This window comes from Populus alba, chromosome 19, assembly GCF_005239225.2.
Source record: "Populus alba chromosome 19, ASM523922v2, whole genome shotgun sequence".
NCBI lineage: Eukaryota > Viridiplantae > Streptophyta > Magnoliopsida > Malpighiales > Salicaceae > Populus > Populus alba.
Window position 1 is genome coordinate 9,669,674 of NC_133302.1, and position 24,984 is coordinate 9,694,657.

The 24,984-nt window shown below is 35.6% G+C and overlaps 1 protein-coding gene and 1 long non-coding RNA gene across 3 annotated transcripts; one reads left to right on the forward strand and one right to left on the reverse strand.

The window, feature by feature from the left end:
* Nucleotides 1-7,434: 7,434 nt before the first annotated feature.
* On the reverse strand, nt 7,435-8,909 carry LOC118056755 (uncharacterized). Its single transcript, XR_004688845.2, has 3 exons — nt 8,805-8,909; nt 8,322-8,693; nt 7,435-7,786 (listed from the first exon to the last, which is right to left on the reverse strand). It is a non-coding gene; the product is annotated as an uncharacterized lncRNA (long non-coding RNA).
* A 1,769-nt stretch (nt 8,910-10,678) lies between these two features.
* LOC118056754 (transcription repressor MYB5) lies at nt 10,679-24,414 on the forward strand. Of its 2 annotated transcripts, XM_073406757.1 has the most exons (3): nt 10,679-11,159; nt 11,844-12,511; nt 24,180-24,414. In XM_073406757.1, exons 1-2 carry the CDS (start codon nt 10,858-10,860, stop codon nt 12,469-12,471), a joined length of 930 nt encoding a protein of 309 aa, XP_073262858.1. In that variant the 5' UTR covers nt 10,679-10,857; the 3' UTR covers nt 12,472-12,511; nt 24,180-24,414. The 2 variants fall into 2 exon arrangements, with proteins under 2 accessions (XP_073262858.1, XP_034924983.1); XM_035069092.2 differs by lacking the exon at nt 24,180-24,414 and having other exon boundaries at nt 11,844-12,728.
* Nucleotides 24,415-24,984: the final 570 nt, after the last annotated feature.

The window sequence follows — 24,984 nt, forward strand, 5'->3', positions numbered from 1 at the left end:
TAATTAAAATATCTCTAACATAAAAACAAACTAACATTATTGAACAAGAGTGTTTTGATATTTTTACTTTTTAATTATACAATACAATTACACAATTGTTCTTAGAATACAAAAAATATAGGCCATGTAAACAGGGGTATAAACATCTTTTCCTCCAAGTTTTTTTTTTTTTTTTTGTAATTAATCAGGTTGGTCAAGGATAATGAAGTAATTTAACATTTAATTAATATTTTTTATATAAAAAATTGTTATCGCGTACTGTGTATATACTAGCACGTGGGAGGTGCTATACATTTTAAGAAAGCACGAAAGACGCCTCCGATAGTTGAAAATTATCTTTCTCCATCTCATTTTGTGCTCCATCATGTACTCTTTTTTTATGGCCAACATGTGTCTTCTAAAGGTGGTTGATTTATCGCTAGTAACCCTTTTATTTTCCTTTTATATCTCTCCTATATGGAGAGATGCACTCTAGACCTTTTTTTTTTTTTTTACTTTTTAGATTTAATTTTTTTAGTTTTGATTGTTTATTTTTATTATTTTTTCTTTTATTAAAATTTTATGATTTTCAATTTAATCCTTTAATTTTAATTTCTATATATAATATTTTTCGGTATGGTCATTCTACTTTTGATTTCTTATTTTTTTTTTTTTTCAAAGTTTTTATGCTTTCAATTTTATCATTCAAGTCAATTTTATGATTTTTGTCTTTTCAATAATAATAAAAATTTTAATTTCATCCTTCTTTGATTTCTTGGCTTTTTTTCCTTAACCTTTTTGTAAACAAATTTATGGTTTTTAATATTATCTTTCAAATTAAATTTATAACTTTTTTTTTCAATAACAATAATAATAGTTGTAGCAACAACAACAACAATAACAACAATAATGATAGTAGTAGTAGTAGTAAGTAATAACAATAACAATAACAACAACAACACTAACAATAATAATAATAATAATAATAATAATAATAATAATAATAATAATGGTAGTCATAACAATAATTGCGATGATAATAATAATAATTGTGATAAAAATAGTTATAATAATCAAAATGACTTTGGAATAATGTATTTTGGTATATTAGTTATTTTTCTCTTCAATTTAACCCTCCCAACCAAAAAATTTGTCCTTTTTCTTATAATTTTTTTTATCCATTATCCTTTTGGATAAGTGTTATTCCTTTTCTATTTTGTTCTTCAATCTCAATCTTTCATGTATTTTTTTATTTGGTCCTTATTCTTTAGATTTTTTATTTTTTTCCTTAATCTTTTTATAAAAATTTTATTAGTTTTTTTTATCTTACTTTTCAATCCAAGTTTATAGTGTGTTATTTGTTTATAATTTTTTTTCTTTTAGCTTGAGCTATTTTTCTTTTCAATTAAACCCCCTAATCAAAAACATCTAATTGCCCTTTAATTTATTTTTTATTTTGATTTTCACTATCTTTCTTTTAATTACCATTTTTTATTTCAAATCTTTTTATGTAGTTAGTTTTTCCCTTGATATGTTCTTCTATATTTGTTGGCCCGGTCCAATTTTTTTCATTCTTTATTTTTTATCCAATTTAATTCTCCCACAACTTTTTTTTTTTTCAAGATATCATAATATTTTTTGAAAAAAAATATCCGATTAACATCATTGTCTTTTCTTTACTGTCTAATTAAAACAAAACCAATTCATTAATCTCAGTTTGTGTTATAACTCAAACCATTAATTTCTCCATTTGCATCACCTATACATCATTTATGACGAATAAAATACGTTACATTATTCAATATTATTTTTTCATAAAAAATACGAATCCGCAACCTAGGAGCAGCCATGCCTAGTCATAGATATCTATTACCATACATGAAACCGTCAAAAGGATTTTAATATTAATATTACACAACTGTTCTGTGACAATTTTTTTGGGACGGGTCACAAAGTGAGGTAGCTATATGGATTCCTTTGTCTCTGCATAATTTTAATTTTGTAACCTCCATGTAGACTCTCGATCAAACAGCCATGAAAGACGAGGAAAACAGGAGTATTTTTTATATGGAGATAGGCCCATAACCTCACCTAATCAGGCATGGAGTTTTTCATGCAATCATTCAGCTAGAGCCTACAGGCCTCTCTACATAACAAATTACAGGTCTGAGGTATCCTCTAGCTACTCTTGCAAGTGTTAAGTTTTTTCAGGTTTTTTATTTTATTTTTATCAATATAGATATTTTGATTAACTTGTGTATACCTCGACTAATCTCACATGTCTTGAAGTTAATGATCATGTAAACCTTTAATGGCCTTGAAATTTATGAGACTCGAACTAATAACTTCTATCAAGCAAACTTAAAACCTGATCAATTTATCTATATTTTTCAGATTTTTTTATCTTTTTAGATATACTTTGGTATGCTATCTAGCTTATTAGAGACTTTTGGCATGGAAAATTTGTGTAGATACTTAGATATATACTTGAAGAAATTGCGCAGGTCTTGCAGCAAATAAAATAAAGATTTATTAAGCCATGAAGCAAACATTTTCTATAGGCTGTTGAATAAAAAATATATTAATCTTCATGTTTCATGTATTATAATCAAATTAAAAGTAGCTCTAGACAATATTGTCACCTTCAATGCCTTTCATTTTCATGTATCAACAACTTTAGGGCTGTCTGAACTGATGAAAGATGCCTCTTGATCATTTGTTTTTTCAAGTTTTGGGAAACCATCACTATAGTTCTTGATATTGACCTCCAAATGAGATTATACGTGAGAACCAAGTGGCATCCCTTGAATCTCTTCTTTCCCAATTATTCGCAATATAAGACTTGGTCATAAGATTCATTAGGTTTAGAAACTATTTGGCAATAAAATTATTATTAAATAAGGTCTACGATATAATTTATATTATTTTTTAAGATATTCTAATGAGTAAATATTTTTTAAGTTTGAAATTTATATAAGTTTACATTATCTAGTGTTATTAATTTTATTAAATAAAAATACATTGAGATTCGAACTTGTGACTACTTGATGAATAAAATTATAATAACATATAGAATTGCACAAGAAAACAAGATTCACAAGTAGAGTTGTATTAATAAGTTGTTTTTTATTCTACATATAATATGCATGATGTGTAAGTTTCAAACTAAAAATCTTTTTAGTAGAGTGTGCATAAATTAAATTTTATAATTTTATCTTTTATATATGGAGATTTTCATCTAATTTAGAGAAACTAACTTGCATGATTCTTAGTTCAAACAAGAAGGCAATAAATCAATACAAATCACAAACAAATCCTCACTCTGCAACAAACTTAATGCTTGCCAAGAACCAATTTTTCTTTTCCAGGTCTTCTCCATTTGTTTTTTCTTGATAACGTGAGCAAACAGTTTCTATCATGCCCATTACCAAGCAATTTCCCAGCACCAACAAACAGAGACCAAAAGCACTACGGGATAATTTTTTTCACTATTTCCAGACAATGATTTCTCACTTTTCCAGACAAGGACTCCATTTGAGTCTCAAACCTCCTACTTTTGATAATTTTGTCCCAAACCAATCGAAATCTCTTTAATCAATTCGCTGTTATTGAAAGTTGAATGAAAATGCCAGTTCGAGCTGATTTCCATGCACGTCCTCGTAAATTCTCATTAAATCGCCCCTCCATAAAAAGTGCAAACATAAAGCTCCATGATGCCCTAAATGGAAGAAGTTTTTTTTTGTTTTTTATTCTTATTTGACATTGAAGCTGTAAATTGGAGCTTTTTTTTGGGAGGAAATAGCTAGCGAGCATATGTAAAGTAGACAGAATCTTTTAGCTGTTGCTTTGCTAATAACGAGTGGAGTGAATGGAAGGGATGATATCGTCTAATATTAAATGCATTTGGGACAAAAATAAAAAGAAAAATAAGAGGTTGGGGTCCTTGGGGACATACATTTGAGGTTCCCCCATTTATTTTCCAACGTCGACAGTTTATTCTTCTCCCCCACACAGCAAACAAAAATCAGCCAGATTCTCACTTTTTTAAGGATAACGCCCACAAATATTGAAAGCAACATTTGATTTAAGGTAGGTTTAGAATGTTTTTTTTGGCTTGGAAATATTTCAAAATAATATTTTTAAAAAAATATTTTTTTTTAAGATTAGCGAATAGCGAGAGGTGCTGCTGGGGCTTGGCTTGTAGTTCTGGTAGAGTACCTATATAATTAAATTACAAAGGAGAACAAAAAAAAAAAAAGGGGGGGGGGGAAGAAAACAGGGGAACGAAGAACAGGGGAGAGAAAAGAGAGTAAATTCACTAAAAAAAAAAGAAGCACAAACCAAAAGAACAGGAAAAAAAAAGAAAAAAAAAGAGGAGAAGGTGAAGAAGAACAGTGGGACCTCCAGAACTACAAGCCAAGTCCCAGCAGCACCTCTCGCCAGCACCGAACGCAGGTAAAAGTCTACTCTTTTTTTTACCTCCTCTGTAATTTAATTATAAAGGTAGTGTAGCAAGCGTGCGAACCCACGCACGCTTGCAGACTAGCCAACCTTTAACTGGTCTGAACCAGTAACTGAGCTAGGTTGGTTGGGTCTATCTCAGTTCATATGATTGGGTTATACTCAGCCCAAACATTTAAAAAAGAGAAAGTTTGGGGTTTATGTTTGCTAAGGGTGTATTTGGTAAAATATATTTTTATATCTTAATCATAATTTATATGTCTTTTTTTATTTTGATATTTGACCAAATAAATCCTTTTTTAAATCAAAAAATTCCTAAAATATTTGTGGACCTTCTTGAAGTTATTTATAGACCACTCTTGCATTGTTTTTTTTTTTTTTTTTTCTTTTTCTTGCATATTATTTGTTTATGCTATATGCTCAATCTACAAACCATTATCATTAAACACATATATGTTGTACAATGCTTTTTTTAAATATTGTCTAAAATGACTAAATAGAAAAGGTAAACAAAAAGAGAAAGGCATAAATTATTATTATTTTTTTATTCAATTAAAAATCCAAAATATTGTGAATTTATTCACTAACATCATTGTTAGGAAAATCACACTTTTTTGGGTTCATGCAATATTTACCAGCATCAGGGTTAGAAATATTTATAGGTAAATGTTCACTAACGCTAGAAAAAAATTCACAATAATATCTTTCCTTTCGCGTAACCAGTACAATAGAATCTTTGTTAACCAATTAAGATTTCTAGTGACCATGATACTAGGTGACAATTCTTCAAACTAAAACAATTCCTCAAAGAATAAGATGCCGGATATCTGTTCTTTGTCCAATAATTAACAAGATTATTAGGTTTATTTTTTATTTTTTATTTATTAACGTGGGTATCCGGGCCAGCTTGCACACACCTCGACTAATCTCACGAGCCCTGAAGTTAACGACCATGTAAGCTTCCAGTGGCCATCATATGAGTAACCTAGGGTTTGAACCTGAAACTACAGAGGAAGCAAACCTCTTGATCCCAAGCTTTTATCACTAGGCCACCACCTAGATGATTTATTAAGTTTATTTTTTAATTGGCCATCCGAGTATAACAAAATGATGATTCAACTAGGGATAAAATGACAACAAAAAAAGATAGAATTCTCATTAATCTATTTATTCTAAGTATTTGTGTTAATCTAAATACAAAAGAGATTATATATAAGTTGAATTGAAAATACTATTCTATCTTTAATAAATAAAACTAAATTAATGTATTATTTAACAAAATTAATAGCAGTCATAGTGTACAAATTCTATGCCAAAATTTCTTTTCCTCCTTTTCATTTCACCCACAAATAGAGAACCACACTGAAGAAAGGAAATTCAGCACACAACACTCGCTTGCTGAACACAGGCAACAGCATCCCCATGAAACAATGACATTGCTCGCCGATGCAGTAGGAACTTGGACAGGACGCTGCCGCTTCCCAGAGAGAACCATGACATGGCCACCGCTGCAGAAGAACAAAGGATGATAGATCAAACTTGGAGGAAATAATGAAGAATCCCAACAACTCCAAATGATCTAAGAAGAGAGAAGAGATTGCAAAGCAAGTTGCTGCTGTGGTTCCATTGATGACGAAGTTTGTTAGAGAATAATATAAATCATATTCTGGAATCTCACCTAATAGCTTAAGTTATTAGGTTGACATGGTATCAGAGCCTTGATGACCAAGTGGTCACGAGTTCAAATATCACTATCCCCATTTATTTGATAAAAATTAAACACAAGGTAATGTGGACCTGTGCAAGTTTCAAGCCCAAAGGGCTTTCACTTGAGAGGGTGTGTTAGAGAATAATATAAATCATATTCTGGAACCTCACCTAACCGCTTAAGCTTTTGGGTTGAGATGGTTCTTTAACATAGTATCAGTTGATGACGAAGTTGAAGCTATGGTAGCAGATGGTAACATCTGCTGAATTTGTCTCAACAGATTAATCATTCGAATGACAGTTTGCTCTGTTGCCAACTCTTTGCCTGCAACATATGACCTCCAGCAACAATGTTGCAATGGCTAGGAAAACTAAAACAGGAATTAAACAACAACAAATCATTCAATTTCCATATGCAAGACGTAGAGGCAAGCAGAGCACAGAAAGGGTATGGATTGTTTGGCCCTGAAAGTTCTCTATCAGACCTGTAACAAATGGCGTTTTGTTTTAAGGATGAGAATGAACAATAAATCATGTGGAAGACTTAATATAACCATCCAAGATTCATGTGCAGGACGCCAGAATGGCCCGTGCAATTGTTCGCTCGCTCTTTTAGAAGTAGCACAGAGATCAAACCAGTCATTAAAGAATATCAGTTCAGGGAGGACAGGCCCTAAGCAGAAAGCATTATGAACCACCTAGGCTCACGGAAGAGAAAGAATAAAATAAATACCTGTGCTGGATTTATGTTGTTAGAGAATAATATAAATTATATTTTAGAATTTTACTTAACAGTTTAAACTTTTGAGTTGGGTTGAGTTGATTTTTTGATATGGTGTCAGAGCCTTGATAACCAAGCAGTCACGAGTTCGAATTTCATTATTCCTATTTATTTATTTGATAAAAATTAAGCACAAAATAATGTGGATTTGTGCAAGTTTTAAACTTAAAAAGCTTTTACTTGAGAAGATGTGTTAAAGAATAATATAAATCATATTTTAGAATCTCACTTAACAGTTTAAGCTATTAAATTGAGTTGGTTCTTTAACATATGCTATCCCGATGAAACTCGCATATTTTTCCAAGATCTGAAACAGCATCGTCAAAATGGCATTGTATTGTCCGAGTGAAGTGCGTTGGGATGACTTATTACAGCATTGAACCTGGAAAGTGCCTGTGCAAAGAAATACGACAGCAGATTACCATTGACAACAGATGAGAGCAACAACACCAAGAAGAGCAACTACGCGAGTGAATAGTAAGCTACCTCCAACAAGTAACAGATCCAGATCCACCAAGCCCCGCGCAGATACCAATTCCATAAACAGCTGCCTGAAAAACATGGTGCTCATATATTAACAAAACCAACATTCTCTAGAGAAGTAAAACATTAAATGTACTTCTCGGGACACACCTGACGAACATCTGGGTTTTCATCATTAATTGCAGGCTTCTTGCAGGAAAGGGACATAGGTACCATATTATCTGTACCACCAACATGAAGAATAAGTACATCGAGAGTTCTCAATCAAAGTATCAGGAGCTAGCGCGGTGGTGCTTTCTTAAGAGCAGCTTCTTTACAATGCTCGTCAAATATACAAATGGCGATTCTCCTCTCTTCTGATGTTTTATCCTTACCCTGCACAGTCAATTTATCCTATCAGCAACGCAAAAGCAAAGCGTTTTTCTGAGGTGATTGTGATTCTTCATGCTCGCCTCGTATTGTCAAAATGATGCAGTATAAAATCCTTTAACATGAGGGGCAACGGTTGCAAGCTAAATCTATCTATATACATGTTCATAATTTCATTTTCCAGTTGAAACAACTCTTTATAGTTCCCAGACAGCTGCCACAGCTGTGCATGTCAAGTGCTCTAGCATTAACCTTTTTCAAGGACTGGAGAAAGAAAGGTTAATGCAAGCAAAAGGATAAAACCGCAAGGATGCCTAAGCTGCCAGGATGACTGTTGAGTTGCCAGATCATCATTGAGAAAGAAAAAAAAATCGAATAGAGACACAAAAACGCTTCAGATGAACATAAGACAAGCACACACATGAAGATATTCAAGCAGTGGAAAAGCTACCAGAACAGAGGCCCTCAAGAAAAGAAAGATGTAGAGGTAGCAAAAGCTAAGTTTAAAGAACAAATCGTAAAATATTGAATAATAACTTACCCACATAGGTGTTATGTAAGGTGAAAGCTCATCAAAGAAAGAAAGGTAAGAAAGATGCTTCGAAGGTTTTGATCATCAATGTGCCCGAGCAATCACCAGCCAATAATCAAGATATTTATATATTTAAGAAAACAATAATCCATTAAATGATACGCCAAAGATCCATGCACAAATATTTTAATATTATACTTGATCAAAAAGCTCATCTTCTTCCTCAAGCGGCTCCCCTTCTTCTGCATCGAAGTCCTCCGCTTTGACCCTCTCCGTCTCCGCTCTTAATTTCTTGTTTTCTAACTGAGCTGGCTGTGATGACCTGCTTTATCTCCTCCGCAATGGACTTACTTGGCTCTCATCTAAAAGTGATCCGGATACCTGATGAGGGAGAGAAATCCTAAATTAGCATAATTCGAGCTTACAAAATGAAGAAGCCTAATACAGCACAAATAAGAATCAATTTCATTTTTCATTCAACAATTATAATACCAAAGGTTTTCCTGACTTGAATGACATTTCCTTGGATAGAACTCTGTTCACCGGAATAGTGATTTTTTCCCATTCCAACAATAAAAAAAAATGGTGAACTTGCTGATGGGGTAATTTGATTTTTTTTTTTTAATAGGAAACATTAATCATGGTGCAATTATTTAGAAACAATTCAGTTTTTTTTGCTTTTAAGAGCATAATATAAAAAATATATTACCCTTAAAAGTCAAATTTGTTTAAAGTATGATTGGGTCAATGCTAAGACATTCATACCCTAAAAAGCAGAAAAAATAAAACTTATAACTAGGGGTAGGTGCATATTCTCAGGCTAGTTTTTTTAGCAAACAGGTTGATTGGGTCTTATTACATTTTTAAACAACAATATAAAGACTTTCATGCTCTTATAAGCATAAAATAATTAAAACTTGCATCCAATGATATTTTTGTATTTTTAGGTTGGTATTTTTGTAATAAACAGGTTGGATCAAGGATAATTTGATCTTTAATAATTTACCATTAATTAAAAAATAAGTTGTTGTCACATATAAAACACTCAATAGCAAGTGGATGAATTTTGTACTTTTCATGATAACAATATACACTAGGTGTTATTTCATAACAATAAATAAAATATTATGGTGAGAGCGGGGTTGAAAGTATTACCCTCACCTTGTAGGTGATCTAATAAAAGGAATAAAAATGAAGGGTCAAGATGAGGTGATCTAATAAAGGAATAAAAATAAAGGGTCAAGATGAAGATGAAAATGAGAATGAAAATAAAAATTAAATATTGTTTTATTTAAAATAAAAATAAGGAATGAAAATACATTTTTTAAAATGATATATTATTTCTATTTATTATATATCAACTATTATTATTATTATCTGAATTGTTATTATTTCCATAAATAACAATGATAATAATTAAAAAGAAAATTATTGTCGATGGTGATTAAAAGCTTATTTGTTACAATATTTTAATTTTATACTAGTCTGCCTGGGGCATTTTTATTTGTATTAATCTCAACCTTTTAATTTAAAAAATCATCATATTTTATTCCTTCTTTGACCATAAGCTTGAGTTGCTCTTAAATTTTTAGGATCCCACCATAAAATAATATACGTGCAGTGAAATTTATTATATAAAAATAACTTAGTGACACATCACATAATATGATGGGATGTAATATAATAGTTTTAAAGGCAATTTGAAAGTTAGGTCAAATAAAACCTAAGAGATTGTTTGGGAATCAGTCAGAAACGTGGGGTTGACTGGATTTTCAAACATGACCTAAATAAATATAATTTAAAAATAAATAATTAATTAACAATAATAAAAATAAAAATAGAGGGAACAAACTAATATTTAAATCAAAAGACTTACAAAAGCTCTTAACCTATTATTATCATTATATTACAATTTTCATCTCTTTTCTTCCCCCACTACCACATGTAATACTAACATTAATTTTTTAAAAGTATAGTATTGTTATCATTATATTATTATTATTATTATTATTATTATTATTATTATTATTATTATCACTACTACTTTAATATAATTGCTTCTATTATTTTTATAACCATTATAATTAATAAAATCATTATTCATTTTTATCTTAAAATTTAGACAATAAAAATTTTAAAATTCATTCTCTTCCTAATTTCTTGAAATGAAAATATATTTTTCAATATTCATTCCGATTCGGTTCCAAATTAATATCCAATTTCCGGAAATAGAAAATACCTAGAAAGGTCGTAGATGTTAAAGGACATGGAGGATGCTGGTGGGCTAGAGGCTCACTAGGCAGGGCCCTACCTGAACACATATGAACTTGAATCTTATCCATGCGAGTTTAGCTCTGAATTATTTGGGATCACATGCTAGAATCCCGCCGCCCATCCCTATACTTTTTACCATCTGTCCACGTCCGACCTTTCCACTTCCTTTACCTTCACGACCTTGCTGCATATATACCCTTCGATTGTTCTTGTTCTTGGCAGAAAACAAGATCACTGTATTAAATTGGGAGTCAAGATAATATAACCAGAGATGAGGAATCTATCCTCAACAACTTCAACAAGGAGCAGGAGTGTACCTACACCGTGTTGTAGCAAGGTGGGCATAAAGAAGGGGCCATGGACACCAGAAGAGGATGAGCTCTTGGCAAACTACGTCAGGAAAGAAGGTGAAGGGCGGTGGCGCACGCTCCCAAAGCGGGCAGGACTTCTCAGGTGTGGTAAGAGCTGCCGCCTCCGCTGGATGAACTATCTCAGGCCTTCTGTTAAGAGAGGGCGTATTGCCCCAGACGAGGAAGATCTCATTCTTAGGCTTCACAGGTTGCTTGGTAACAGGTATCTGTAATATTCCCTGTGTAATGATCGGATTTTATGGTCTCGGGGTTGCTGATTCTTTTCTCTCTATTCCCATCAGCTGGGACATCCATAATTAGGTTGATTTGGATCTCTCTCTTGTTTTTAATTTATTCTGTTTTTTTTTAGGGTTTTGCCATGCTCTTCCTTCCTCAAAAAACTAGAATGCTTGACTTTCGATTAACACTTTCAATTGTCTCAGAAACGTAATTGCTGGGCTCTAACTTAAAAGGGTTTCCCCTTGTTTATTTCTCTTACCTTTCGCTTAGCAATCCGAGGTTCTATCATCATCATGAATCATGATGATCCGATCTCCATCTTCTTTGGAACAATTATATATTCATACATGCATGTACGTGTGTGCACGTATTTATGCTTCTCTTTTTCTTTTTTAAAATCGTCGTATTTATGTTATTGCTCCTTTTGTCTTGTTTTCTGGTTCCTATAGCAACAGCGTTCTAAAACTAACTCCAATGTATTGTACTACTTTATTTGTCAACGTTTTACACAGTTCGATTAAAAGAGAACAGAGAGTAGATGGGCAGATTTAGGGTTATTGGAAGTCGCCTTTTGGTTTTCGAATTTGAAATAACATAGATCGATGTTTACTAGTTCGTAATTTTGTCTGTCAATCTTACTTTTGTTTGGGTTTCCTTCTTGGAACAGGTGGTCTATGATAGCTGGGAGGATACCAGGGCGCACAGATAATGAGATTAAGAATTACTGGAATACCTGTCTCAGCAAGAAGCTCATTAGCCAAGGAATAGACCCTAGGACTCACAAGCCTTTAAAACCTAACCCCGATTCCTCAGAAATTGCAAATGTTCCAGTCCAGAATTCTAACCCTAAATCTTCTCCAGTGGATGAGAATGGGAGGGTCTATCGAACTGTAGCCACTAGAGTAAGTGAAAACTTTACAGTGCCTAACCTGGATCAGTCTCCTAACCAGGCTGCTGCTGATGCCACCGAAAACTGGCCAAATCGTGATGGTTTTAATATGGGATCAATACAAAGTGGTTATGGACGAAAAAATGATGATGCTTTCATTGAAGATATTGGAAATGAGGACACTTTCTCCTCATTTCTGGATTCCTTGCTCAATGAAAATGTGTTCGTGTATCAACAACGACAACAGTTACAGCACCAAAATATGCTTGGACCTTCTTCTAAGCTTGCGGTTTCTTCTTCACAACTTCTCAGTCACGCAAACATTTGGGAAGCTGAAGTCTCGCCTCCAATGGCAGCCTTAGGTGACAAGGGCGTGGGTGGGGCTTCAAATCGTCTTCCAGTTTGAAACTCAATCCTGCACCACAAGTGCTTAAAGAAAATTAACGGTATGTATCATGTAATTGTATTGTGTTGTTCCAGTAATTAAGGGTGCTTACAACAATATTCTTGCTGCTCGAAATTCTACGTGTGATGATTGTTTAAGGTAAAATGTATCACTTAATTACTCTATGCATTGCTGTATATGAACTTTGTTCCATGCTAGCCAAGGTCAAATTAGTGTTCTACGTCTTGCAAATTATGAAATGTATGCGGTTCAATCTCCCTCCCTCCCTCCCTCCCTCTCACAAACCCTATTCTCTTTAGTTCATTCGGAAAGTCTGTGGATCAGACTCCTAATTATGACCTAATTCTTATATCGATATGTTAGTGAAATGGTAATTAATACGAGGAAATTTCTTTACTAATACAACATATATAAACAAGAACATCTATAATTACATTAATGTTTTTGTTGGCGCTCAGAATAGACGACAAAGACATAGACAAAGGGAGCTGATATAAGAAACCATAGTTTAAATCTGTGGTTAAAATGTAAAAGAACACTTTGCATTGGAAAAAGAAGCTTTCGCATCGTTTCAAGGCAATTTCAAAGAGGTTAAATGAAAACATAAAAACCCTCGAACTTCTTTTATTATTATTTGAATACTTTAAACTATTTTTTATATAAAAAATAAGCCTTTTTTTTTATTAATTTTGAGTGCATGTGATAATCTAAAAACACAAAATGTGTCATGAAAATACATGATTTAAGAATAAAAAATAAAAGGATTAATGATGGGATGAAAACTTGGACACAAAAAGCTTATTTTTAACAAAAACATATAGTTTATGTTCTCGAATAAAAAAAAAAAATCAAAAAACTAAGTTTGGTTTGACCTAAAATTTAAGGTAGTTTTGGATATCTAAGTCTTTAAAAGATATAAATAAAGGGGAAATAAAGAGCAAAAGAAGCTTTTCTAATTGGGAAATGATTCATCAACAGTCTGAAAAGTCGTTACCATACTTCCAAACACTATCTAAGTGTGTGTTTAGTAAAGTGATATAATGTATTTTTTAATTGAAAATACATCAAAAAAATGTTTTTTAAGATGTTTTACACTAACACATCAAAATCATCTAAAAACACATAAAATCATCAATTTGATATCTTTTTAGATAAAAAAGGGTTTGAAAAACACTTTGAATCATATTAATAGACACATATATGTACAAATTTCTACCAACACACACATGTAGAAATTTGTATCGGTATAGAAAGGATGCTTTTAAGATGGAAACTATATACACACATACATGTACTCATATACACACTATATGTACATATAGAAACTTGTATTTGTAGACAAAGAAAGCTTTTAAGATGGAAACTAGCCTTAGTGGAGGGTATTCCAGAACCATATACCATTTCCACTATCTAGAATTCCTGATACTAATTGTTTTATGAATAGCATCTTGCCTTCACGTACCATCCAGGGTTAGCTCTTTAGACGAAGGTTTAAGGAACAATTCAAGCATGGAATCCGTCAGGATTTATGGTTTTTTAAGAAATCACCATGTCTAGCCTAACCCTAGAAAGATTTAAAAGAGAGAACACCATCATATAGGCCAAGATCGTTGTTCTTATGATTGAGGACATGATCACAGCTACAATATAATTTTATCTCCTAGATTATCCCACGAACACTGCAAAACTTGACATCTAATAACTAGAAGAAATTCTTTTGTCACCCTAGACTGCAGAAAATTTATATTGATATGATACATTCGATAGAGTAATCTATATTGATCTCAAATCTTGAATTTAAAAACTAAGAAACAGAGCAAACTTCTTTATTTATCAATCCAAACCATTAATTAGAATTCTATTTGATGAACATTCAACTTTAGGACCTCCATGATCATTTCAACGAGTATAAAATTACTTTCCAGTGATGTTTTGATGCTTTAGATAAGTGTAATAATTGATTCATCTAGATAAATGTTTTCGACCAAATTTTTTTATTTTAAAAAGATCAAAAGTACAAGGATTGGAATTGAGTTTAAAATAAAAACATGCATACCTTTCCCTCAGTTGAGAATAATGGAATGTGTTAGGTTGTGCCTTTGCCAACCTTCCTATTTATATAGAGGCAGTAGAACATTACAGTAACTGTAATGATTACAACATCCTATATTAGAATCCTATTCTGATAGATACATGAGTAACTATAATGATTACAACATCCTATATTTGAATCCTATTCTATAATATGCCCCCTCAAGCTGAGGATGGGGGATCAACCCGAAGCTTAAATCGAAAAGCAGTAAAGGATGCAACAGGAAGCGGTTTAGTGAAGACATCGGCAAGTTGATCTCGAGAGGGAACAAAACAAATCTGAATTTCTTTCTTGGCAACACGGGCACGGACAAAGTGATAATCCACTTCAACATGCTTAGTACGAGCATGGAAGATAGGATTTGCTGAGAGATAGGTAGCACCAAGATTATCACACCAAATGGTAGGGGCAGAGACTGAGGGAACCTGCAAATCTGTTAACAAGTATTGAAGCCAAATGACTTCAGCGGTACCATCAGCAATGGCTTTATACTCAGCCTCAATAGAAGAGTGAGCAACAGTGCGTTGCTTGCCGGATTTCCAAGAAATTGACGTCTGACCAAAAAAGACAAGATAACCGCCCATAGACTTGCGATCATCAATACTACGAGCCCAATCTGCATCTGTAAAGCCATGTAGAGCAAAAGAGGAGCCTCGAGTGATATGGAAACTATAAGATGCCGTACCTTTAAGATAGCGTAAAATACGTTTGATAGTGGCCCAATGAGAATCTGTAGGAGCATGCATAAACTGACAGACTCTGTTAACAGCAAAACATATATTTGGACGGGTGAAGGTAAGATATTGAAGAGCACCCACGATTTGACGAAATCGTGTAGGATCAGAGAATGAATGATCCGGGAATAAAATGACTTTTGAAGGGGAGACTGGAGTATCAACTGGTTTGCAGGAAGTCATACCAGCTTGGGTGAGGATGTCAAGAATATATTTATGTTGACACAACATTAAACCCATACTGGTAAACTGAATTTCAATACCCAGAAAGTAGTGAACAACACCTAAGTCACGAAGCTTGAACTCAAAGCTGAGTAACTGTATAAGGTGATGAAGCATAGCAGAGTTGCTACCCGTGAGCAGAATATCATCAACATACACCAGGAGATAAAAGATATTAGTACCATCAGATAAGATAAAGAGGGAGGTGTCAACCTTGGAAGCTCGGAAACCGATGGAGAGCAAAAAATCACTTAAACGAGTGTACCATGCTCTTGGTGCCTGTTTCAAACCATACAATGATTTGTGCAATCTGCACACATGAGATGGAAGAGAAGAGTCAACGAAACCTGGAGGTTGTTTCATGTAGACCTCTTCAGTAAGAACACCATTGAGGAAGACATTATGAATATCAAGCTGATGAATCTTCCAATTTCGCGAAACCGCGATAGAGAAAACCAATCAAATAATGGCCTGCTTAATAACTGGACTGAAGGTTTCAGAATAATCAATACCTTCCTGCTGGGTAAAACCTCTAGCAACAAGGCGCGCCAATACTACCATCAACACGATGTTTGATCCGATATACCCATCTATTGCTAACAACGTTCATCGAAGGATGAAATGGAACCAAAGACCAAGTGTGATTTTCGCGTAAAGCGGCGATCTCATCACACCTAGCATTATGCCAAACTGCATACCGGTCAACATCAGAGAATGCAAAAGGCTCAGAAGAGGGAGAATACAGTACCCGTGTGGAGGTAGAAGTAGCGGCAGCGGAAGCAACCAGATTAGCTGTCTTCGGCTGCCGCGGTCTAAGAGTCATAGGATGTATGCTGTGTGCTGGTGGAGACGCAAGGGAAGACGGTTGTAGCGAGGAGACCTGTGGCAACTGATAAGAAGACAAATCAACCATAAGTTGCAGACCAGCGGGAGAGGATGATAAAGAAGCAGCCTTAAGCATAGGACTGTCAGTAGAGGAGGGGCTAGAGGTAGAGACTGAAGCTGCAGGAGTGCTGGCCAGGGAGGGCGAAGTAGAGGAGGGACTAGAAAGTGCCCCAAGACCATGAGGAGAGGAGACCAATTGACTTTCTGAACCTGGATCATAAGGGTTAGATAAACAAGCATGAGATAATGGCCAAGGGATGGGTGGAGGCTGTGGTCGGGTGGCTGTTTGGAGTGGCAAAGCGGAGTGTTGTGGGCTGTTTGGGTGGCTAGTGAAAGCGGGTAGCGGTGGGTGGTTTAGCAAATTTGGGAGGGTGATAGTAGCGGGTGGGGTGGGGGTTGTGGTGGAGACCTTTGCAACTTGTTCAGAATTATCAAATGAAAACACATGTTCATGGAAGCGAACATGACGAGAAATATAAATACGGTGAGATGCAATGTCAAGACATCGATAACCAAGATGGGAGGAACTATATCCAAAAAACACACATGGAGAGGAACGAAAATCCAATTTATGATTATTACATGGACGCAGAAAAGAAAAACAGAGACACCCAAAGGTACACAAAAAATGATAATCAGGAGACCGTTGAAATAAACAATCAAACGGAGAGTGATGGGCAAGAATAGGAGTAGGCATGTGATTTATAAGATAAACAGAGGTTTCAAAAGCATAATTCCAGAATCGAAAAGGTGCTTTACATTACCCTGAAAGAGTAAGACTTGTTTCCACAATATGCCTATGACGACGCTCTACTGTTCCATTTTGTTCATGAGTGTGGGGACAAATCAGACGATGATGAATACCAATGGTCTGAAAAAATGTGGATAGTTTTCGGTATTCACCGCCCCAATCAGTTTGAACAAATTTTATTTTTAATGAAAATTGACGTTCGACAAGAGTCTGAAATTGATGAAAAACAGAGTAAACATCAGACTTGGCAACGAGAGGATAATACCATACATATTTAGTATAAGCATCAACAAAGATAACAAAACAACGATAGCCATCTAAAGAAAAAAGAGGAGAAGGGCCCCATACATCACTAAAAATTAATTCAAGTGGAGCAGAAGTTTTGTGACCCGTAGGTCCTAAAGACAAACGCGATGATTTTCCTAAAGGACAACTTTGACATTGAAAATTAAGACGTTTGTTGTTACAAATGATCTTATTTTTTGAAATTAACAATTGAAAGATACGTGAAGTAGGATGACCTAGTCGACGATGCCATAAATCGACAGAGGCAGAAGTGCATGGAGACCAATAGGCTTGAGGAACTGACATGACGGAAGACTTGGTCAGGCCATAAAGACCATCTTTACTCTGACCTGAGAGAAGGACTTCATGGGTGTTGAAATCCTTGACATAAAACACATGAGGGTGAAATTCAAAATAAACATTATTATCAAGATAAAATTTCTGAACAGAGAGTAGAGGTTTTATGATTGCAAGAACATGAAGAACATTAGATAAGGTGAAAGAACGATGTGGTGTTTATATTTTTGTATGACCAAGATGAGATATAGGAAGGCCCTTACCATCACCAACATGCAAATTATCATTACCAAGATACGGTTCTAAAGCGGTCAAGGTGGCAAGATCAGGTGTGACGTGTTGAGTGGCATCGGTATCTGGAAACCAATCAACAGAACCGGTTGAGGAGAGATTGCGCTGCACCAGGTTGGCAGTAGGTTGTTGGCCATAACCTCGGTGCTGGAATTGAGGGCAATGAGGAGTTGTATGGCTGAAATTCTGACATAGTTGGCAGCATGGATTCTGCCCCCTATTGCGCTGCCAAGAGCCTTGCATATTGTCACCGAAGGAGGAGTTTTAGAAGCTGCGGTGATCAGGTCTGGAGCCAGCAAATCGGTTGCCTCTGCTGTTGGACTAGTTGGAACGCCAGCCACCGTTGAAGCGGCCCCTACTGCAGCCATAATTGCCAAAAGTTTAGCGCTACATAACAAGAGTAGAAGATGGAATGCTAGGTGTGGGCAGCAGAGGAGCATGTATGGCATCAAGAGATTTGTGAAGAAATTCATGTGTGAGGAGATGGCTGTGAAGATCTGCATATGATAAAGGTTTAGCCTTGGTAATAAGACTGGTAACTAAGTCTTTAAACTCTCCCCAAAGACAACGAAACACATATAAATTGAAATCTTCAAGCGAAACTGGCTGACCAGCAGCGACCAATTCATCAAATAAGGCCTTCGCTTTTTGCATAAATTGAGTTACTGATTCATCACCCTGTCGAAGATCCTGAAGAGAGTTGTGAAGTTGCATAATACGCGAGTTGGAGGTGGAAGCGAGAGCTCGCTCAAGAGTGCCCCAAGCTGAACAAGAACTTTGACAGCCAACAACAAGATGCAAAACTTCCATAGATAGGGAGGAAAGAAGAGCACTTAGAATGAGTTGGTCCTGTTGTTTCCAGGTTTGAAAAAATGGATTTACCTGAAGAGAGATACCATCATGGGCAAGAACATGTGTTGATGGACATGTGTTGGAGCCATCAACAAAACCAAAAAATCCTTGGCCTAGGAGATAAGGCAGCATTTGCATACGCCAATATAAATAATTGGTGTTTGTTAATTTTAGGGAGATGACTTGATGAGTGTGAGAAAGGGAGATAATGCTTGCGGCAGTAGAGGCAACAGACGTGGGCTGCAAGAGGAGGCGTTCACCAGCCATGACAGAGAAGAATCCAGACGGTGATGCAGTAAAGGAAAGCAGACGAGGCGCTGCAAGAGAAGATGACTGCACTGTCGGAGAAGAAGAAAGCTGGACTGCTGGTGCTGCAGAATTTGAAAATGTATGTGGCGGCTGTTCCATTGAAGAAGGGAGGCTGTGAGGATGTGAGAAAAGTAGGTTTAATTTATTTTAGGGTTTTGTGGCTCTGATACCAAGTTGAGAATAATGGAATGTGTTAGGTTGTGCCTTAGCCAACCTTCCTATTTATATAGAGGCAGTAGAACACTGCAGTAACTGTAATGATTACAACATTCTATATTAGAATCCTATTATGATAGATACATGAGTAATTGTAATGATTACAACATCCTATATTAGAATCCTATTCTATAATACCCTCTCCACCACTGTGCAATTAGAACCTTTTTGAAGAATTATGCCTTCATTTTTTATCAAATTATATTTTGATCCTTTAGTTTGATAATTATATGTTTTGTTCTAAATCTTCATTATATTCATGTTTAAGCTCTTGGTTTGACAAAAGACTTAGAGAATATCATCACAAAAGGATAAGAGAGGGAAAGTTATTGATAGTTCACATTTCAACATCAAAACAACTTGGTATCTATGAGTTTCCTCTCAACAAGATGAGTTCCATAGAGATATTTGTTTACCCTTTATTTTACTGGAAACAACAGATCAAGGTTAAGAAAGATTTTTTTTTTGTTTAATTCTGTATTTTTGGACCAAATTATAGGTGTTTTAGGTTGAGAAATTTGTTGTTTAAGGTTCTAAAGGTGCCTTTTTAGGTGTTTTTAAGTTAAAATAATTTTAAAAATAGTTTTTTGAGTTAAAAAACTTCTCATTTTTCCAACCACCTTGTGGTGGTTAGATTCTAGAAAATATAAATGATACATTGTTTGTTTTTATTATTTTTCGTAATTTAAGAGCCATAAAGTAGATCACTTATAGATATGTTTGTGATGTCTATTATAGAATAGGATTCTAATATAGGATGTTGTAATCATTACAGTTACTCATGTATCTATCATAATAGGATTCTAATATAGGATGTTGTAATTATTACAGTTACTGCAGTGTTCTACTGCCTCTATATAAATAGGAAAGTTGGCTAAGGCATAACCTAACACATTCCATTATTCTCAACTTGGTATCAGAGCCACAAAACCCTAAAATAAATTAAACCTACTTTTCTCACATCCTCCCAGCCTCCCTTTTTCAATGAAACAACCGCCACATACATTTTCAAATTCTACAGCACCAGCAGTCCAGCTTTCTTCTTCTCCGACAGTGCAGCCATCTTCTCTTGCAGCGCCTCCTCTGCTTTCCTTTACTGCATCACCGTCTGGATTCTTCTTTGTCATGGCTGGTGAACGCCTCCTCTTGCAGCCCACGTCTGCTGCCTCTACTGCCGCAAGCATTATCTCCCTTTCTCACACTCATCAAGTCATCTCCCTAAAATTAACAAACACCAATTATTTATATTGGCGTATGCAAATGCTGCCTTATCTCCTAGGCCAAGGAGTTTTTGGTTTTGTTGATGGCTCCAACACATGTTCTTGCCCATGATGGTATCTCTCTTCAGGTAAATCCGCTTTTTCAAACCTGGAAACAACAAGACCAACTCATTCTAAGTGCTCTTCTTTCCTCCCTATCTATGGAAGTTTTGCATCTTGTTGTTGGCTGTCAAAGTTCTTGTTCAGCTTGGGGCACTCTTGAGCGAGCTCTCGCTTCCACCTCCAACCCTCGTATTATGCAACTTCACGACTCTCTTTAGGATCTTCGACAAGGTGATGAATCAGTAACTCAATTTATGCAAAAAGCGAAGGCCTTATTTGATGAATTGGCCGCTGCTGGTCGGCCAGTTTCACTTGAAGATTTCAATTTATATGTGTTTCGTGGTCTTCGGGGAGAGTTTAAAGACTTAGTTACCAGTCTTATTACCAAGGCTGAACCTTTATCATATGCAGATCTTCACAGCCATCTCCTCACACATGAATTTCTTCACAAATCTTCTGCTGCCATACATGCTCCTCTGCTGCCCACACCCAGCATTCCATCTTCTGCTCTTGTTGCACAGCGCCAGACTTTTGGCAATTCTAGCCGTAGTAGGGGCCGCTTCAATGGTAACTGGCGTCCCAACCAGTCTAACAAATCTCCTCACACATGAATTTCTTCACAAATCTTCTGCTGCCATACATGCTCCTCTGCTGCCCACACCCAGCATTCCATCTTCTGCTCTTGTTGCACAGCGCCAGACTTTTGGCAATTCTAGCCGTAGTAGGGGCCACTTCAATGGTAACTGGCGTCCCAACCAGTCTAACAACAGAGGCAACCGATTTGCTGGCTCCAGACCTGATCACTGCAGCTTCCAAAACTCCTCCCGCTGGTCTGCAACTTATGGTTGATTTGTCTTCTTATCAGTTGCCACAGGTCTCTTCGCTACAACCGTCTTCCCCTGCGTCTCCACCAGCACACAGTAGACATCCTATGACTCTTAGACCGCGGCAGTCGAAGACAGCTAATTTGGTTGCTTCCGCTGCCGCTACTTCTACCTCCACATGGGTACTGTATTCTCCCTCTTCTGAGCCTTTTGCATTCTCTGATGCTGACTGGTATGCAGTTTGGCATAATGCTATGTGTGATGAGATCACCGCTTTACGCGAAAATCGCACTTGGTCTTTGGTTCCATTTCATCCTTCGATGAACGTTGTTGGCAGTAAATGAGTATATCGGATCAAACGTCGTGTTGATGGTAGTATTGAGCGCTATAAAGCGCGTCTTGTTGCTAGAGGTTTTACACAGCAAGAAAGTATTAATTATTCTGAAACGTTCAGTCCAGTTATTAAGCAGGCCACTGTCCGATTGGTTTTCTCTATTGCGGTTTCGCGAAATTGGAAGATTCATCAGCTTGATATTCATAATGCCTTCCTCAATGGTGTTCTTACTGAAGAGGTCTACATGAAACAGCCTCCAGGTTTCGTTGACTCTTCTCTTCCATCTCATGTGTGCAGATTGCACAAATCATTGTATGGTTTGAAACAGGCACCGAGAGCATGGTACACTCGTCTAAGTGATTTTTTGCTCTCCATCGGTTTCCGAGCTTCCAAGGTTGACACCTCCCTGTTTATCTTATCTTATGGTACTAATATCTTTTATCTCCTGGTGTATGTTGATGATATTCTGCTCACGGGTAGCAACTCTGCTATGCTCCATCATCTTATACAGTTACTCAGCTCTGAGTTCAAGCTTTGTGAGTTAGGTGTTGTTCACTACTTTCTGGGTATTGAAGTTCAGTCTACCAGTATGGGTTTAATGCTGCGTCAACATAAATATATTCTTGACATCCTCACCCGAGCTGGTATGACTTCCCGCAAACCAGTTGATACTCCAGTCTCCCCTTCAAAAGTCATTTTATTACCGGATCATTCATTCTCTGATCCTACACGATTTCATCAAATCGTGGGTGCTCTTCAATATCTTACCTTCACCCGTCCAGATATATGCTTTGCTGTTAACAGAGTATGTCAGTTTATGCATGCTCCTACAGATTCTCATTGGGTCGCTGTCAAAAGTATTTTACGCTATCTTAAAGGTACATCATCTTATGGTTTCCATATCACTCGAGGCTCCTCTTTTGCTCTACATGGCTTTACAGATGCAGATTGGGTTGGTAGTATTGATGATCGCAAGTCTACGTGTGGCTATCTTGTCTTTTTTGGCCAGACGCCTATTTCTTGGAAATCCAGCAAGCAACGCACTGTTGCTCGCTCCTCTACTGAGGCTGAGTATAAAGCCCTTGCTGATGGTACCGCTGAAGTCATTTGGCTTCAATACTTGTTAACAGATTTGCAGGTTCCCTCAGTCTCTGCCCCCACCATTTGGTGTGATAATCTTGGTGCTACCTATCTCTCAGCAAATCTTATCTTCCATGCTCGTACTAAGCATGTTGAAGTGGATTATCACTTTGTCCGTGACCGTGTTGCCAAGAAAGAAATTCAGATTCGTTTTATTCCCTCTCGAGATCAACTTGCTGATGTCTTCACTAAACCGCTTCCTGTTGCATCCTTTACTGCTTTTCAATTCAAGCTTCGGGTTGATCCCCCACCCTCAACTTGAGAGGGCATATTATAGAATATGATTCTAATATAGGATGTTGTAATCATTACAATTACTCATGTATCTATCAGAATAGGATTCTAATATAGGATGTTGTAATCATTACAGTTACTGCAGTGTTCTACTGCCTCTATATAAATAGGAAGGTTGGCTAAGGCACAACCCAACACATTCCATTATTCTCAACTATGTCTATCCTAGTTGTCTTTAGATTTTTTTTTTAAAAAAAAAATATTAAAAGAAATTAATTTAGAATATTTTTACTTGTTTTCTAGTACGGAGATTATAGTTTTTTGTGTTAGTAGTGGTTGTTTGTGTAAAGTTCTTTGTAATAACTTTTTTTGAATTATTTTCTTAAATTTTATTCTTTTTTTTATGCACTTGGATTCTAAAAAAGAAATTGAACTCGACAAGGTTTATGTATCCTGTGATATGTTTAGTGTGTTAACATGTATTATTAGAGAGATTCTAACAAGTTTTATGTATCATGTGAAGCATGTATTATTAGAGAGATTCTACGAAAAAAAAGAAGAAGAGATTTAAAAAATAAAAAAGCATCTTGCATTTTATTTTTGTCAAATCAAAATCTATTACACAACAAGAAAAAAGAAAAGGAAAAAGAAAAACTTTATCACAACAACGCTATTAGACACTTTGAATCCATTCCTGTAGTGGAACGAGCACGGGCAACGAAGGTAGGGGAGTATCAATTACTGTAGCCAGAGATCCCACCTCACTTCTCACCTTGTTTTGTTTTGTAAATTTTGCTTTTAATTTCCTTATTTCTAACTTATAAAGAAGTTTAACATGTAAATTGATGGGGATATTCATATTAATAATTAAAAAAATACTTAATCTACTTAATCTTTCAACTTAATATTTTTTGGCGTAGAGAAAGCAAGAAGAAAGATACAAAAAAGGGTTTGGAGCTGATTATCAACACCATCAAAAGTTAGGAGTGTATTGTCCTTTTCGACAACACAATATATTATGAAAGGTAGATGGATTTTACTACGCATGTGAGGTTGATACATGTGTGTAAGTGTGTGTGTTTGACTCGTGGGTGGACTCTGTTTAGGTCGATGATGCATGTTTTATTGTTGCCTTTAACGTAGCTCCACAAATTAATCTATGAAGTCCAATGGAGGTAGTAGCTAGCTAGCTTTCTATACGCCATCCTCTATCTACCTCTCTTCTCTCTATATTTATTCTTCATATATAGCACTGAAAAAAAAGGAGAAGTTGATACAACAGGAACCCACAGAGCATATTAATAATAATTCTCTACTCTAGCTAGGTATCTAGACAAGAAACTCGTTCATGTTTCATGAAGCAAGAGATGAACATGGAAAGGGAAAAGAATTGCGAAATACTAAAGACACCCTTGAAGATATGGGAAGAGAGGGGATGCATGTTTACTGGCGAATAAACACTACTGTAAGCTGTATGTATATATCAAGTCATATAATCTCTAAGAATTCAAGAAATTAGAGAAAAAGGAGATCAATCTTCGTTGCCAACACACACATGTAATCATGTAATCTAAGCAATGATCAAGCACAGTATCAATGGAGGGGGGAGGGTTGTGTTGAATTCATTGCAAACTCACCTGGAATCGGACACCTGAAGCTCTCAGCCACTCGTCAGGTTGTAAGGCACCAAGCATATGGGCATCATTAATGTTTCTCCGTTGCGCT

Bases quoted from the DNA above. Each gene is read 5' to 3' on its own strand.
- LOC118056754 (XM_073406757.1), top strand. From the start codon at position 10,858: ATGAGGAATCTATCCTCAACAACTTCAACAAGGAGCAGGAGTGTACCT. The intron at 11,160-11,843 runs GTATCTGTAATA...TTCTTGGAACAG, and splicing joins CACAGGTTGCTTGGTAACAG to GTGGTCTATGATAGCTGGGA.